We start from the raw sequence: 19,397 nt of genomic DNA, 5'->3' as shown, positions 1-19,397 counted from the left end.
GAAGATTTTATAGTAATTTCAGCTGTTGGCAGCATTCATTGCCCTTGGTTTTGATTGTAATTTATTTCTGTTCACTTTGTTCCTTACAGGATGTGGTGGTATATTTGAGTTTGGAGACAGAAACCTGTAATTATGAGTTCGAATCCTGGTTTGCACAGATTGATTTGTCATATATCAGCACCAGAGGCCCAGATAAGCTGCGTCTCCAGGTAAAATACGCATAGAAAATTTCCAATTACGCATTGAAAAATAATTGTTGCATACCAATTACGCATTTAAAATGTTAGATACGCAAAAAGTTTAAAACAAATGCGTACGGAATATATTTATAAAAATCGCTTGCGTAATGAAAAAGACACCGATTGCTATCAAGTTGTACTGTTAGTATAGGACTAGTGTTGTACTGTCAGTATAGGATGAGTGATTTTTTATGAAATCATTTCCATTATATATAAGTTGTTTCTCATTAGGTATGACATAAGGCAGAACATACCTGCTTAGTAAACTTACTCAATGACATAATACTTAGGTGAGTAAAATGACTGAAATACACACATATTTGAAAGCAGTGGGTAACGGAAAATGAAATACCCACTCAACATTCATAATGCCCACTCCAAAAAAATACAGTGTGTACAGTACCCACATGAGCTAAATCTTATCTGGAGCTCTGATATATCAGCACCATTACTGTACATGTAGGTTTCATCAAAGTGGACTTCGAGACATCCCTTACTTTGGGCTGTCCTCCCGTATAAAGCTGATATCCTCTGATATAACTAAGTATATATTCCAAAGCTGTTTGAAAGGATGTCAAACGATTCACTGACTCATTCAGCATCTGAAAATCTAGTCATGGTATTGTACTTTTAGATCATACTACATTCATGGAACAGTTAATCAATGAAATTAACAGGAAGTACATCCCTTGATTTGAAATAAGACGTAAAATCCCCTTCAGTGAAACCAGCTGCTGCATAAAGATCAATGATAAGTGTTGTGCATGCATTGCATGGCAAGACGCAAAGACATATGACAGAGCTCCAGATAAGATTTAGCTCATGTGGGTACTGTACACACTATTTTTTTGGAGTGGGTATTATGAATGTTGAGTGGGTATTTCATTTTCCGTTACCCACTGCTTTCAAACGTGTGTATTTCAGTCATTTTACTCACCTAAGTATTATGTCATTGAGTAAGTTTACTAAGCAGGTATGTTCTGCCTTATGTCATACCTAATCAAAACCAACTTAAATATAATGGAAATGATTTCATAAACAATCACTCATCCTATACTGACAGTACAACACTAGTCCTATACTAACAGTACAACTTGATAGCAATCGATGTCTTTTTCATTACGCAAGCGATTTTTATAAATATATTCCGCACGCATTTGTTTTAAACATTTTGCGTATCTAACATTTTAAATGCGTAATTGGTATGCAACAATTATTTTTCAATGCGTAATTTCAAATTTTCTATGCATATTTTACCTGGATACACAGCTTATCTGGGCCTCTGATATGATTTATTTAAACTGGGGCCTATTAAAAACAAAGACATTTCAATTTTAATTTTATAGAAGTAGAGAACTTGAGTGAAACATTCATGATGTTGATAGTTACAAGATAACTGCCATGTTTTCTGTAAAGAAATCTATTTTTCCAATGTTAGAAAGGCTGCTTCTAGGGATTGTTGACATATTGGTCTAGAATTTCATCAGGGAGTGCTTTTTGTAACGGAGTGTTTATGGAGCAGGGATTTAACTTTGGATTCGGATTTGAATTCTGAGGCAGAGGACAGTCTCCATGGTCTGGTGGATAAACTGGATGGGTGGATCCCATGTCACTCCGATCCTAAAGTTGCTAAAATATTTCTTTAGGTTTTCTTGTTGTGGCAGTCAGTATTCAGCTCTGTGATGGACGTCTGTAAATGATCATGTCTGGACCTGACAATCCAGTGATCAACAACATGAGCATAGATTGAGGCAATTGGGATATTTGACAAAAAGCAACAAGTGAGTTTAGTTTTATGCCGCAATCAGCAATATTCCAGCTATTTTATGTCAGTCTGTAAATAATCAAGTCCAGACCAGACAATCCAGTGATCAACAGCATGAGCATTGATCTATGTAATTGGGATACAATGACTTGTGTCAGCCAAGTCGGCGAGTTTGACCACCCGATCCTGTTTGCTTCCTCTTACGACAAGCATGGGTTACTGAAGATCAATTCTAACCCGGACCTTCATGGTACCAAAGTTGTTAAAAGATGTATACATCCTGGTAACCTTGACTGGTGCTTGAAATTAACGGGGTAAAACAAGCACTGGTCAACTCATATCTTCCTGGGTGAGAGGATTGGCGATATTACGGATCGTCTGGCAGCGGGTTAACAGTATAGAACCGTACAGACTCATACAAACATCCACGAAACACCTGCTTGTACATTGCTAGATACTTGCAGTAATCTTGGATTTGACATTAAAATCCACTTCGCCTTCCTGTCAGAGTAGGGCAGTGGGGTTGAAGCGTTCGCTTGTCACGCCAAAGACCCGGGTTCAATTCCCCACATGGGTACAATGTGTGAAGCCCTTTTCTGGCGTGCCCCAATGTGATATTGCTGGAATATTGCTAAAAGTTGTGTAAAACCATACTCACTCACTCCTGTCAGAGTGAAAATGTATTGAATATCAAAATATGACTATCAGTACCCTGTGTAAATGATGTAAATACTCAATGGTTGAACAAGTTGCTTGTAGCCTGTCACTTTCATAACTCTTCCACTAAAACATACACTTTTAGCCATAGTGCCGATATCACTTTGTGGATTGAGGCCTCATTCTAACAGCTCTCAAGCTTGTGAACCACTTATGCAGCACACACAGAAAGATAATATGATAATTGAAGCATTATCAATCTGCAAATTTGACATTTCCCGGGCTGGCATGGAGTACAGTTTCTGAGTAAATTGCCATGGCCTTTAGAGCGACATGTTCTGTTTGTTCAATGTCAATTTCCAGCTCCATCAGAACATATATAAACATCTAGGAAAATGGCTTCGTAATTACAACTGGGATCGGACCATTTGTTACCACACTTTTAGGCCAAGTATTTGATATCTTGAGGCTGGCAAACAGTCTCTGTTTCATGCTAGCTGTCCAAGCTGATTGCCTCCCCTGTTATAGAGTGTGTTTGATTAGTGTTGAAGTATGACAGGTCTTTTCAGCTTGTAATGTGTCTTCATTAGGATGTTTCCTTGAGGTAGTGGTTGTTTTCCTTGTTGGGAGTCCATTATTTGTTGTATGAGAGTTCAAGTGTCCTTAGTTCAAGGTGCAGAGTTATTTCCCTTGATGTGATTGAAGGCACAGAGTTATTTCCCTTAATGTATTTTAAAGTGCTGAGTTATTTCCCTTGATGTTGTTAAGGTACAGAGTTATTTCAAATACAGGTTATACATGTGGACAAGTCGTACATTAGAACTAAACAAATCTGAACCACAATACAGACAAATTACATCAGCATAGGGAACGTCCTCCCATACGTTACCCGTGAAGGTGCGGGTTAGAATGTCCCTTCAGTAACCCATGCTTGTCGTAAGAGGTGACTAACGGGATCGGATGGTCAGGCTCACTGGCTTGGTTGACACAAGCCATCGGTTCTCAGTTGCGCAGATAGATGCTGATGCTGTTGATCACTGGATTGTCTGGTCCAGACTCGATTGTTTACAGACCGCCGCCATATAGCTGGAATATTGCTGAGTGCGGCGTAAAACTAAACTCACTCACTCACTCACTCCTCCCATACAGAGCCACCTTATATAAGATATGCTGGACAGAAAACATTGCAGATAATTAGGGCTGTTACGATTCACTCGCATGTTTTTTTAATTGTACTGAAAAGAAATTCAATTACTTATTCATTGTCTCTAGTATAAGATAATCATGATTTTCTTAGAAAGGAGTGCATTTACTTGAATTTGGGTGAAACTTACCTAAGCAAGAGATGTTAAAGGGAATGCATCTAAGCCAAGCAGGATAACTGTCAACACTCGTATATATATTTAATTGGACAGTGCTGTTGTCACTGGTCATTGTCATGATAAATCAGTACTGTAACTATGGCCAACACATGTCAAAGAATATTATCATAATACTTGTAAAGCGCCAATATCCAGCTCAGAGGCTTTTCCCTCTATCATTAGATGTCAATCTTAAACGGTACATCATATTATCAATCTCAACTCCCTGGGGAACTTACAACTCTTGCAGCTACTAGACGCACTGAGTTAATGTGGCTTTCCCATCCTTACTAGCTTTCCATTCACAGCTGGGTGGACTGGGACACACAGTACTTTGTCCAAGTTTACTGCATGTTTACTAGGTGTGACCACCATCTGATCATTTACCATCGGATTCATGGGTTCTGTTAAGTGCACAGGGTTGTGTACTGTACACTAGGGGTTGTGACAACACTGAAAGAGTCTGCACACAAAGTTGACTCCAAGGTTTTTACACCCGGCCACAGGTGGGCTCGATCCCGGCACCTCAAGATCGCTGGATCACTAGCCTGACGCCTTAGACAGCTCGCCCACCACTTCCCCATAGCATGCCCACCATGAATATATTTTAATTTTCGTACTCCTTGCCCAATATTTGTATTCATCATCCAATAGTAGTGATATTTGTCATATTTGCCTCACATTGGATTCTCTGCATCCATAGTGATTGTGATGTTTTGGGATATTTCTGCGATAGTCTAATAAAGACTGGAGAAACAACACCATAATATATTTGAATATATAAAATATACCTGAAGACAATCAGTTCATATGTTCACAATTGAAATTATGTAATTATTAAAATCATTTCTTTCAGACTTTGACTGCGACCGTGAATGTTGACGAGAAGTTTGAGCCCATGGTTGCCTTCATGTGCAACAAGCCCGCCATGCATCGTGTGACGAATGGCTGGGAGTACGACACCACAACCGACTGCCTGGAGAAGAAGACCGACATCCTCCAGTACTGCCAACAGGTCAGTCTTTCACTAGAGCTCCTGTTATCATGTGTTTTTGTGTAAAATATGTCCAATAAATAGCCACTGCCTGATTTATTTCGAGTTGCATGAATACAGATATGCTTAGATTATAAGGAAACAATAGTCTGACAATCACAGGTTGGTAGCAGCCCTACATCTTCCCCCCACATCCCAATCCATGTTCCCTCAATCCAATACATGTCCCTTGAATCTTCATCCATGTTCCCTGAATTTCCAGCCATGTTCCCTGAATCTCCATCCATGTTCCCTGAATTTCCAACCATGTTCCCTGAATTGTCATGTATTCATGTCCCCTGAAATCCAATTCATTTGCCATGAATCCCCATCCATTTCCCTTGAACATCCTTCAATATCCCCTAAATACCGTTCCATATCCTCCAAACACCGTGGGGCAGTAGGGTATCCTAGTAGTAAAAGCCTTGTCACGCCGAACACCCGGTTTTGATTCCCCACATGGGTACAATGTGTGAGCCCATTTCTGGTGTCTTCCTGCCGTGATATTGCTGGAATATTGCGTAAAGCTGCGTAAAACCATACTCACGCACTCGAGATACCATTCCATATCCTCTAAGTGTCTTTCCAAATCGTCAAAAGCCCCTTCCATATCCCCTGAATCCCAGTCTATGTCCACTGAATTGCCATGCATGCCTGTCCCCTGAAACCCAATCCATGTGCCTTGAATCCTAATCCATGTCCCATGAATCCCCTTCCATATCCCCTCTGTACTCTTCCATCTCACCTGAATCCCAATCCTTATCTCCTGAATTCCCTTCCATATTCCCTGAATACCAGTCTATGTCCACTGAATTGCCATGCATGCTTGTCCGCTGAAACCCAATCCGTGTGCCTTGAATCCCAATCTGTGTGCCTTGAATCCCCATCCGTGTGCCTTGAATCCCCATCCATGTGCCTTGAATCCCCATCCGTTTGCCTTGAATCCCCATCCGTGTGCCTTGAATCCCCATCCATGTGCCTTGAATCCCAATCCGTTTGCCTTGAATCCCCATCCGTTTGCCTTGAATCCCCATGCGTTTGCCTTGAATCCCCATCCGTGTGCCTTGAATCCCCATCCGTGTGCCTATCCGTGTGCCTTGAATCCCCATCCTTTTGCCTTGAATCCCCATCTGTGTGCCTTGAATCCCCATCTGTGTGCCTTGAATCCCCATCCGTCTGCCTTGAATCCCCATCCGTTTGCCTTGAATCCCCATCCGTCTGCCTTGAATCCCCATGCATGTCTTCTGAATGCCCATTCTGTCCTCCTGAATCCTCATCTATGTTGCCTGCACACCATCCATGTCCTCTGAATCCCACTTCATGCACTTTGAATCCCCCCTTCATGCCCTGTCCATGTTCCATGAATGCCTCTGTTTCCATGGCCTTGGTCTTCCTGTTGGGTAGACATTCCAACAGCTTCAATGGTTGCTATGACGATCAAATCAATTAAGTGAATATCGGGGCCAGTTCTTTCACCAAGTCGATAAGATGGCTGGGAAATTGATTGAGTTTGTAACTGGTGTTAGGAGATCTGGCTAAGATCCAATGATTGAGGCACAAAGCCTGATGTAAGCAGAGCAGCCGTGAATGACAGCGTATGCAAATCTCCACCACCCTTGTGCTCTCCCAACACACATGAAACAGGCTGCAACTCTTAAAGGAATACGTCTTCGTTTTGGCATCCCTTTCAGAGGGAATAATAACACCTCTATTCTCTGCAGATGAAATTGTGACATGTATGTGCCCAGGGATCAAAATTAGTGGAGTTTACATACGAAGACATTCTTTGAGTGTTTTGTTGAAAGGAAATAACTTGAAGCTTTGAAAATACTAAATACATGTTTATACTGCATGAATACTTTGAAAGCACTATGGAAAGTTGAAAAGAGGATAGTTATATATGTAAATGTGTTTTTTTTAAACGAATTCAGGTTTAATTTATGCAACAAATTGACTTTTTATTCTTGTTCATGTAAATGTCTGTCGAGCAAGTTTGTTTGTTTGTGTTTTAATGCCACACCCAGGGGTGGAAATAACTTTAATATTGCTAGTGTACTCCGGTACAGTGGCACATGTAAAATCACTTGCCCTGATAATTTTTCCACTATACCGGCCGTTTTCTTGTTGATTTTTTGAATAAACAACATAATTAACATTGGAATATCAACTGGACACCGGTACAGTGTGATATACAAATTTGCTTGCCCGACAGTAAAAATCACTGGACTCGGGCATCGGGCAATGGGTTATTTCCACCCTTGACACTATAATGATACCATGTAAGATGTTTGAAAGGTAGGTTCATTTTAAACTTGCAGCGTGGTCACTCAGTGAACATGTATTGTGAGTGGGCCAAATGGGTTTTTACGCTTCTTTAGCAATATTCCAGCAATATCACAGCGGGGAACATAGAAATAGGCTTCTCTCATTGTACCCATCTTTGAAATTGAACCTCACTGCCAGGGCCAGCGTGTCGAGCAGATGCTTTAAAGACTAGGCTACCCACCGCCCTCTGATATTATGAAACAATCTTCATTGCAGAATACATTCACCAATATCTTTGTTATGTGTGGGAAATTTGTTTTGTTTGTTGCTTATAATCAAATTCATCAAAATGGTGTTCAGTACGTAATTGTTGTGAAACCCATTTCTGGTGTCCCCAGCCATGATATTTCTGGAATATTGTTAAAAGTGACGTAAAACCATACTCGCTCACTCACTGTTAGTCATTGTGTTTGAGTCACGCCGAAGACCCAGGTTCGAATCCCCACATGGGCACAATGTGTGAAACCCATTTCTGGTGTCCCCCCGCCGTGATGTTGCTGGAATATTGTTAAAAGTGGCGTAAAACCAAACTCGCTCGCTCACAGTTAGTAATTGTGCTTGAACCAAACAGTCCAGTGACTGACGTCATAAGCATCGACCTACACAAGCCTAGTGTGGGATCCGTATGACAGAATGTTTTTTGGCATGTGATTTGCATGATGCAGTTGTGTATATCAGACTTGTCTGGATCAGATGGTCCATGAAAACGGTTTTGTAGGGAAATACACCTTAAGGTTCTCACAGAAACTTACCTGGTATATTGTGTTGAATGCTTTTAGTTGTGACAGGATTAACTTTATGAAATGAAGGACATCTTTGCATTGTCACTGTTCATTGTTTTGGTTGTTTTAACAACAACTGTCAAAGTCTTTGGAATTGGCCCATATACAGCCTCAGATGTATCTATGCCGTCAAACCTGACTTTGTCCTTGATATAACTAATGAAATTATATATACCTTTGAGGGGTGGTGGGGTAGCCTAGTTGTTAAGGCATTTGCTCGTTATGCCAAAGACCCGGGTTTGATTCCCCACATGCATACAATGTTTGAGGCCCGCTGTGATATTGCTGGAATATTGCTAAAACTGGCGTAAAAAACAAACTCACTCACTCACTCATATATACCTTTGAGGGGCAGTGTGGTAGTCTAGTGGTTAAGGTATTGCTTGTCACGCCGAAGACCCGGGTTTGATTCCCCACATGGGCACAGTGTGTAAAACCCATTTCTGGTGTCCCTTTATATGTATTTATAATTTAAAATAATGATGTTTAATTAGAATATTGTATCATAAGCAAGTAATTAAGTACCATAGGTGAAAATGAAGGTAAATCAATATCAGTTGTTTAGGAAAGTGTATGTTCGATTGAGAGTAGTGGTTCACAAGGTTTGTCAGGTGCCAGGGGTGGAAATAACCCATTGCTCGACGCAAGCAGATTTGTATATGACGCTGTACCGGTGTCCAGTTGATATTCCAATGTTAATTATGTTGTTTATTTAAAAAATCAACAAGAAAACGGCCAGTATAGCGGAAAAATTATCAGGGCAAGTGATTTTACATGTGCCACTGTACCCGGAGTTCACTAGCAATTTTAAAGTTATTTCCACTCCTGGGTGCCAATACAGCCAAAGTACTTCATATCACACACCGTGGAGAATAAATCAAATTGCAGTTCTCCTCAAGTCAAGATTGATAGGCAAGTCTAGATTGCCTCAGTTCTAGGAATAATCTGTCTTACAATCCCTGAACCACATTATTTTCCCTACTGCCAAGCCCTGCCTGCAGTGCTAAAGCCCTAAATGAAGCATTTCTAGATTTCCTCAGGTTCTGAATCTCTGGTCTCCCTGGGGCTCCTTTTCAATTTAAATGGTCTTGTTTGTTACTATCAAAATTATATATATTCAGAGACTAAGTGTTAGTCTATTCTAGGAATATAGAATTGTTCTAGGTTCCAGTTGGAACAAATCTTTTTGTATATTTTTGAAAAATCTATTTTTTTGACTAAATGTCAGTCTGCAGCCAAGGTCGAACACTGCCGAGTGCTTCACCTTCATCCTTGATAGAACAGGGTCATGTCATCCATCCATCACTCTTGCAAAGTGAGAACAGTCGGATCTCGGGTTTCTCCAATCAAGGCGACTGTCTGTGAGGAGAATGGCAATAACTAGCAGGTGTCATTCAATTAAAGGGGGCATCATGCTGAAGACCCACATGCAGTGTTCACGAATGGTGTTTCAAAGTCACAGAACATTGGGTCTTGTAAGTTTCAGATGTCTGTCTGACCCATTGAAAATGCACAGGACCCATGGAATAAAATTTTACACACATTTCAGATTTAATATTTCTTATAATTGACATTGAAATTATTAACAAACATAAGGTTTATAAACAGCAAACAAGTGTCACATGTCACATAAAACAACTTCAGTCAAAGTCATTGTGAAATATACAGTCAGACACTGGGGCCGGCAGGTTGTAGACTTCTGTCTGACCATTAGCGAATCTGCCGGATTTGTCAGAGGGTCAGACGCTATTCGTGAACACTGCACATGGGTACAATGTGTGAAGCAAATTCTGGTGTCTCCTGCCATGACATTGCTGGAATATTGCTAAAAGCGGCGTAACACAGACTGTTAAACTATTGTGTTAAATGTGGACTGGAAATCGAGACTCATATATTTTCTTAAAATACAGTAAACTATGTTTATCAGGAATACGCTTTCATTGAACTGACTCTTGTAAAAAAAAGTGTTCGATCCACCATTTGAAATTATTGATCCTTAGAGTTCGTTATTACCGTGGTATACAGTAAACTGAAAGAATTTAACCTCCAACCTTTTAACTGTGTATGATTTGTACCATTTGAGGTATCATCTCACATCCATCTGGATCGTCGTTATGTAACTGAAATACTGTTCAAATAGGTGTTGAATGCCATTTTGACATGACAAACAACTTGCAGTGCATGTAAAAGCGGCGTAAAACTAAACCCACTATGAACATGAATCACCTAAAAATAATTACCTCCAAGATATTTAAGCGTGAAGGTCCGGGTTAGAATGAACCTTCAGTAACCCATGCTTGTCGTAAGAGGCAACTAACGAGATCGGGTGGTCAGGCTGCTGACTTGGTTCACACGTCATCGGTTCCCAATTGCGCAGATCGATGCTCATGCTGTTGATCTCTGGATTGTCTGGTCCAGACTCGATTATTTACAGACCGCCGCCGCCATATAGCTGGAATATTGCTGAATGTGGCATAAAACTAAACTAACTCACTCACTCTCCGAGATATATGACTCATTTGCAGGTAAACTGGATGGTCCTTCCTTTGCACAACTACTTTAGCAAAGATTGACAGCAAGGGCTTTCTTCACTTGTTTTTGTCTTTCCTTGTTTAGATTTCTGAATCTCACTCTCTTGAAACATCTTCTGTACCGTCTTAGCGATGACGTCCCCAAAAGTAAATGCCGGGTTGTGAGCGGCGACAATAATTGCAAACAGATTCAGTCCTCTTTGGATGCTACTAGGGTTTCCGCACATGTAAATCATGTTATTGATCGAAAGGATGAAATTTCCTTTGCAATCTGGGAATGTATTTCACTGTCAATGGATCACGTCACATCGTAATGTCTCCTGACTTGCGGCTCATGTTACCTTCAAGCAAGGAAATCTGGTCTTGTCCTAGGTTTCTGTACATGGAAGGTCTTTTCCACAGTGACCTGTGAAGATCGGGGTTAGAATTGATCTTCAGTAACCAATGCTTGTCATAAGAGGCGACTGATGGGATCAGGTGGTTAGACTCGCTGACTTGGTTGACACGTGTCATTGTATCCCAATTGTGTAGATCGATGCTCATGCTGTTGATCACTGGATTGTCTGGTCCGGACTCGATTATTTACAGGCAGCTGCTATAAAGCTAGAATATTGCTGCGTGCAGTGTAAAACTTAACTCACTCACTCACTTGACCGTCTTAAATTCCAACTGAAACACAACGATTTTGAAGGACATGTGTTCGGCGGTAATGAAGAGAAGCTTTAGGTAATCACCAGGTGTTACGAAAAGTGTTTATTGTTACAGTGAGATGGACAAGTATATGTAATCTAATTGGAATAGGTTATCATGAACTTCCATTAATGTCAACTTCTTCATCTGTTGCTGGGGCGGTGGGGTAGCCTAGTGGTTAAAGCGTTGGCTCGTCACGCCGAAGACCCAGGTTTGATTCCCCACATGGGCATAATATGTTAAGCCCATTTCTGGTGTCCCCCGCCGTGATATTGCTGGAATATTGCTAAAAGCGGCGTAAAACTAAACTCAGTCAGTCAGTCATCTGTTGCTTGGGACAAGCTACCATTGCAGTAGGCTCAACACCTTGTTCCCATGTAGGGGAATCGAACCCAGTCATCAGCGTCAGTGCTTCAACCTAAGGCAACCCCTCTGCCCCAAGCCTTGATGATGAAGGTTGCACAATGTCCAGCTCATCCATTGCTGTTTTGGAATACTTTGCAAACCTTGACTGATTTGAAAACTGAACTGAATGGCTCATAAGGGTGCTGTTAGATAGCCCACATGACAGTGTGTTCGTTCTTCTCATAGAGGGGCGGTGGGGTAGCCTAGTGGTTAAAGCATGACAAGTTTGTCACGCCGAAAGCCCGGGTTCAATTCCCCACATGGTTACAATGTGTGAAACCCATTTCCGGTGAATCCCCGCCGTGATATTGCTGGAATATTGTTAAAAGCAGCGTAAAACCCACCTCACTCACTCACTCTTCTCACAGACGACCAAGGTTTGTACACCACATTGAATGCTTGATTGGTGGGTAGGTTCATTGACTTGGTTGATTGCATAACTTGTTGGATTGTTGGATTGATGTTGCTCGAAGTATCGACCACCTGTTTTCTGGACCAATCTGGATTATTCAGAGTTGTCTGGAATACTGATAACTGAGGTGAAAACGCCGAAAAACATTTGAAAAAAATGTTTGCTTCATCTGAGGATTTTTATGAAAATGTATGAAGCTGAAGATGGAATTGTCATTCTCTCTGTCTCATTATATCCCCATTCTGTTCAACAGTTCGCTTGAATCTCTCACAAATGGTATTCTGTTAATTAAGCTCATTGTGGCAGTCCGTCAGAGCATTGCTAATGAATAGACGATGAGGCTACATAAGTTGAGCTTGTTACCTCCAATAGACTAATCGTGTTCTATTATGGGTCTTTCTGTAAAGCTTGCCGAAACACAACTCGGAACCAATAGTTTGTTTCAAAATGATTTTCTGAAATGTTATTGAATTTGGGTGATGTAGGTAAATGAGATCTGTGGGGTTTTAGGGATCTGTGGGGTTTTAGGGAAGGGACAAGGGTCCCAAGCAGGCTGGTCGAAGGAGGTAATAGATGATCTGGTCAGGCTCCTAGACGGGTTATATTGTGTGTATTACATGGGAGGAGTGGATCAGTGCTCACAGGATCCCATGTGATTGTATTAAATGAGATGTGATAAGTGAGAGCAATGATGTATTATGTATACAGTCTCTTTGTACATTGTGTTATAACTGGTTATATACTATTCATGCAGAAGGAGACAACTGTTCCCGGTTAGACGTTAAACAGCTTGCCTAAACACAGGTGCTCAGCAACTTGCTGTTGTGTAGTGTTACAACATATCTGTTGTATATGTGTTTTATGAATACAAAAGACGCGGTGGGGTAGCGTAGTGGTTAAAGCATTTGCTCGTCATGCCGAAGACCCGGGTTTGATTCCCCACATGGGTACAATGTGTGAAGCCCATTTCTGGTGTCCCCCTCTGTGATATTGCTGGAATATTGCTAAAAGCGGCGTAAAACCATACTCACTCATTCGCTATGAATACAAATGTGAATAGGCAACATTGTATTATGTAAAATATTTCAGTAATATGTAATAAAATATTTCAGTGGCTATGCGTCTTGCTTCAGTGGAAGCTGTCAAAACCGGCAGTTGTCCAATCCAGCAAGTTGTCAACACCGGCCTAAAATCTCATTCCTGTCCGTGGCTAGTGCAATTATCATCATTTAAAAGCTCTGCAATCCGGCAGCTGTCAATTCTGGATCTCGGCTTGAAATGAGCCGCCCGAATGTGGGTTTATGCTGTAATCAGCGCTGTCTAATCCGGCGTGTGGTTAGAATTCGCCTGGATGTGTATTGTCACCAATTAATCTTGTGTTGAAACTACATGGTTGTCGACAAAGACATTTTAATCTGAGTGAGTTGACATGTTTTATTGTGATAGAACAATGTATATGACACTGACAAAACTTGTTCACTTCTAGTCGGAGCTAACCGTGTCATCTGTACAATCCGGCACGCTGTCTAAACCGGATTATTTCTTTAGTCCCGACGAGTGCCGGTTTAGACAGCTTCCAGTGTATTTTGAAACTTGTTTCATGCTCGGTGTCTGTTGACAAACAAGCTTCGACTTAATATGTGTCATTGACATTATCATTGTTAGACAGAGACAATCACAGTATTCCAGAGTTTATTTCATAACATGATTTTCATTATGGTGAGGGGAATATATATTTTCAGTCTTTCCCTGAATGTGAAAAGAGAGTGTATTTTGAAGACATTTGTACATTTTTAAAAATTAATTTCAGACATTATTTTATCTTGACTTATTTTTCAACTTTAGGGGAATTATATCTGCCTTGTTTGTTGAAAAAAACAACCCAACACATAACAAAGAAACCTTTCTGAGAACCGATCCTCTTAACTCAGGTAATAGCTCCTAACTTGTAAACAAAAACTAGCAAGCTTCTTTTGTTTTATTATCTACACCGTGTTGAGGATTTCAGGATTTCTAGGATGCCTCTGGCAGACAAGTTTGGAACCAAATGTTACTTTATTCAAGGGATATTTTTTACACAGGTTTTTAACATATTTTTTCAACATTGTATTCAGTACTGAAATGTAAAATTAATCCCCTTCCTCTTTCGCTTCTTTGTGAGGGGGATACAAGTGACCTTGACCATAATATTACCTTAGTTGTAACTGTGGTGACAGGAAATCTGCATTTTCATTCCCATTAGGGAGTTATTAATGGATTTTGCTGCAGATTTTGTGCCTAATATCAACCTTTGAGAAGGTCCAGATAGATCCATGTATTTGTCCACAAATTTGCATGTGGCTTGTACACAGACACTAATGAAGACCGAGTTAGAATTGATCTTCAGTAAACCATGCTTGTCGTAAGAGGCTAATGACTAATGAGATCGAGTGGTGGGGCTCGACTGACCAATTCCCAATTGCGTAGATCGGTGCTCATGCTGTTGATCACTGGATTGTCTGGTCCAGACTTGGTTCTTTAGACTGCCTCCATATAGCTGGAATATTGCTGAGTGCTGTGTAAAACTAAATTGACTCACTCACTTGTACACAAGCTCTGGCCACAAATCAGGTGAAGTTACGCATGGTCACAGAGAGTCCTTTGATGGGTGACTGTGTTCGTCAGCTTGAGTCCTGAGAGATTTTACGAGTTCAGTCCTTCCCCCTAGTCTAACGCTTAGTCCCTGAATATATATAATTTTGATAGTAACAAATAAACACATTTCTATTGAAGAGGAGCCCCAGTGAGTTGGGAAATTACCTGGGGAAATAGACTTGCTTCATTTAGGGCTTTAGCATTGCAGGGAGGGCTTGAGGCAGTAGGGAAAAGCAAGACTTGAGATTCGATTATTTACTCACCGCCGCCATATAGCTGGAATATTGCGGAGTGCGGCGGAAAACTAAACTCACTCACCTCCAGCAAGGCTTGGTTATTGATCTTGTTCAAGGAGTGCCCCCTTTTTACGTCCAAGTGGTGGCAAACCTGTCGATAACTTGCCCATTAATGCGATTAAATTCAGTTGATCATAACGTGATAAATTGTGGGTAACGACCTCAAAGTCTAACTGAAGTGGCTGAAGCATATGCTTGGCTGCATCCAGTGTGATGATTTCCAGCTGATTACGATGGACTAGGGCTGTATTGTAGGAGATATGGCTGTTGCTTTTCAGATGCTTGAATAATCAAAGCTATGAATATTTGAACTGTGCCTCGTTGGAAAACTAGTTATAATGATTATGTAATGTTGCATAAATTTGGCTTGTTTGTATGCAAACTATATTGTTTGGGGAGGAATTTTTTGTACGGCTGGATGATCTTGTTTGCTTGCAAACTGACCTTGACACCTGCTGTGGTCGGCTGCGGAAAGATTGCAACGCAAATGTTTAGAATTGTGTGATCGGAGTTGATGGATAGTGATGGAGAGACTATTTATGGATTGCATCTTATTATGGATAAAAGCTTGACACTGTCATGAGGATATAGATGGCGGTGGGGTAGCTTAGTGGTTAAAGCGTTCGTCGTTTGTCATGCGCAGGTTCGATGCCGCACATGAGTACACTGTATGAAGCCCATTTCTGGTGGAATAGTGCTAAATGCAGGTTATTCCCAACCCAACCCGTGAAGATGGGTTAGAATTGGCCAGTACCCATGCTTGTCGTAAGAGGCGACTAACAAGATCGGATGGTCAGGCTCGCTGACTTTGTTGACGCATGTCTTCGTATCCCTATTGCATAGATTGATGCTCATGCTGTTAATCACTGGATTGCAAGACTTGAGATTCGATTATTTACAGACCCCCGCTATATAGCTGGAATATTGCTGAGTGCGGCGTAAAACTAAACTCACTCTTTTAGAAAACATATTAGTCTGTATGATTTTGAATTTCATTCTCATACCACTCTTGTAGCTTTCGATTTAATAGTTAATTCTTAGAGCTCTTTCTGTCAGCCCACATTAATATAATGTGCCGTCGTGAAACTGACATACTTTGGCATAAAACAGACGCTTGCTCTCCCCTGATGGGCTAGTTCAGGATGGAGTGGGTCATTTGCTAAAAGATGTCACTAGAAATGGGCTCGGATGATTGTATTGATGTGAGGATAGCTGAACATTCAGCCAAAGTAGTTGTGTATGGCGCTAATTGGGTGGGGAGAGGCTTACCCATTACTGCCTGTATACAGCGATGGTGGGAGGGTGACAGTAATGGTTGGGCAGGACCGTATTGACCAGCTGACCAATGTTAGCCCCTCCTAACTTGATAATGGCGTGGGAGCCTGTAGGGCTGCAGTGAATACACCTGGAGGTGAATATGATATATACTCACCAACAAAACTTAAGGACCATGTATATATCATGAATGAAACGCGACAAACACGAATATTTATTGACAACTACAATAACATGTCAGCAGCTGATATATTATTCAGTCTTTTTAGAGAAACAATGACAAAATAATTATTTGACATGTTTTGGCCATGTTGACAGTGTAACTTCAGCATGACATCAGTACAATATTGACCTCCTCAATTTCCCATTTCACCTTACTATAGTTGTAAACGCTTTGAGGGGGCCGTGGGGTAGCCTAGTGGTTAAAGCGTTGGCTCATCACGTCGAAGACCCGGGTTCGAATCCCCACATGGGCACAATGTGTGAAGCCCATTTCTGGTGTCCCCTGCCGTGATGTTGCTGGAATATTGCTAAAAGCGGTGTAAAACCAAACTAAGTCAGTTGACAAATGATTACTAGTGTCACCCCTATGATCTAAAAGTGGACTCTTCTACATGTTCTAGTTGAAGTAGTTGAAGTAAAAAAAGGACAGTTTTTTAAAGAATGTATTTATTTCTGCTACTTGTCATTTTCAGATTACAATGAAATTGATAATTTATTTATCTTATACATATCACATCATACCATTACATCATATCATTTTAGTATTAGTATGGCCCTGACCAGTGAGTCAGGCTCATTATAAGAGTATGGGGGTGCATTTTCTAATCCCAATTAGCCTACATTGTTTTTGTATGCGATATGGGTTGAAGGCGAATTGAGATGTAGGCGAATAGAGACTAAACTGAGTATCCCAGCCTGAGGGTAATAAAAGTTGTGTTGTGTTGTGTTGTGTTGTGTTGTGTTGTGTTGTGTTGTGTTGTGATGTAATAGCAGCGTCTCTAATCATCATGTTGAGATGAAGCGGTGGATTGAAGGAGTCATCGATTGCTGATGTGTCATGTTATTTTTCAGCTCTACCCTGATCACGAGATCACCAACATTGTAGAGGCATCATACGAAACCAACGTCCCTGAATGGCCATCCAAGACTGGCAAGAGACACACCCACCATGTCAGGCCGTACAGGTGTATTGGTGAGTATCTGATTACATATTACCATATATTACCATTGATAAGCTGATCTCATATATAAGCTGAGGTTCTAACTTGACCCTTAATCTCTGTATCAAAATGGTATGTTCCGTACATAAGCCAACCTACCAACCTTCGTTCATCTCCTGGTTGTGGTCAGTCATCGGCAATAGAGTATCTACGGTAATATACAGGGAGTTCCTGTGGTTGTGGAAGAGCTCTTTGCAGCATGCTTGTCTTGGAAGCTGACTGCGTGGAGGTTTGGGGTTGAAATATGTCCTCCATAACCTATACAGGACGTAAGAGGTGACTTAATGAATCAGGTCGTCCAATCGGTGACATGGTTGATCGCGTCGTCCATTTAGTGACGTGGTTGATAGGGTCATCCTTTCGGTGATGTAGTTGATTGGGTCGTCCAATCGGTGACTTGTTTGATCGTGAAAGCCCCAGTTTGTAACCAAACTGCATTTTCCCCAATATGTGTGCCAAAAGCATTCAGTTTAGGATCCTGAACATATAATCCTGCGCCATATTTGTTGTCATCTGGCTGATGGCTCATGATCACATTGCCTCTCACAACTCCTGAGCAGATTGTGAAGCTGACAAACACACCCCTGCCACACGCGGCGTGGAGATGAGCGGCTAGGCAGGACTATGCTATTGAGCAGGAACGTTCTCTACTGCCTACCAATACTTGGATCAATGTGTTCACACTGCTAGTATCTTCAAGTCCTGATCTTGAGGTTGTTTATGTGACAGTGCCTGGGTTTATGGGAAATATTGCTGGGTTTTATCTAGGAATCCTCCAAGATTAGGGATGATAGGAACATGATGCACCATTGTAATATTACTGATGCAGTTATTAATACTGATACACCTATGCAATATTACTGATGCCCAAGTGAAATTTAGTGATGCACCAATGTAAAATTAATGATACACCAGCACCAATGTAATATTAGTGATGCACCAATGTAATATTAGTGATGCCCCAATGTAATATTAGTGATGCACTAATGTAATATAGCTGATGCACCTGTTAAATATTACTGAAACAGAAACTCCATCACTGATATAGAAGTGATGACATAAACAGGTTTATGACATGGAGCCTGTAGTGGGGATATGGTATGCTCTTACTACGGTATGGTACGTACTGTGGTACAAGGCCTTCGGTTCGGTTACGTTATGTGAGATATGATTGTAATGCAGAAAATTGACATCTTGCAAAGAAATGCATAGATTTTGACAAAATGATTCGATTTTAGAACAGGTTTAGAAAGGAAATTAAAATGATGGTGCGAAAACTGAAATTACAGAATTTTAGGACTGCATTACGGTATAGTGAACTGAAGGCAAAATACTGCGGTTCTACTATTACCACGGTATACAGTTTCACCCCTAGGAGCATTATCCTCACCCAGCCAAATGGTTGCAGTCTCCAGTCATTGAGTCCTGCCAGCCATGTAATGGAATAAATCACAGAACAGTCATGTAGACTCATATCCTGAATTATGCAGTGTGTATGCTTGTTGAATAAAGTCGGCTTAGGTTTGATTGTTTGTTGTTTAATGCTGCACACGACAGTGTACCAACTATATGACGTCAGTTTGTAAATAGCCCACATAATCCGGTGATTGATGTCATGAGCATTGATCTGAGCCACTGGGATACATGGCTGGTGTAAGTGTGTGTTGGTACATGTTGACGCCCTCCTGTTGAGTAGAGGGAGAGTCCAGACATGGGGTCAGATGCTACTGCGAGAGGGATGGGATTTGAGGGGTCTTTGGCAGGTGCTT

General features: G+C 41.1%; 1 protein-coding gene across 1 annotated transcript in view; it reads left to right on the top strand.

Moving 5' to 3' along the window:
• Nucleotides 1-19,397, top strand: part of LOC124265431 (amyloid-beta precursor-like protein) — a 70,385-nt gene that overhangs the window by 9,831 nt on the left and 41,157 nt on the right. Inside the window, exons 2-3 of the mRNA XM_046700224.1 lie at nucleotides 4,879-5,037; nucleotides 17,480-17,600. Coding sequence (XP_046556180.1) covers nucleotides 4,879-5,037; nucleotides 17,480-17,600 — 280 coding nt within the window. The remainder of the gene's footprint in view (nucleotides 1-4,878; nucleotides 5,038-17,479; nucleotides 17,601-19,397) is intronic.

This window comes from Haliotis rubra, unplaced genomic scaffold (genome assembly GCF_003918875.1).
Source record: "Haliotis rubra isolate DU_JTF1 unplaced genomic scaffold, ASM391887v1 Scf979, whole genome shotgun sequence".
NCBI lineage: Eukaryota > Metazoa > Mollusca > Gastropoda > Lepetellida > Haliotidae > Haliotis > Haliotis rubra.
Note: the sequence above shows the minus strand (reverse complement) of the source record. Positions and strands in the feature narration are given on the sequence as shown.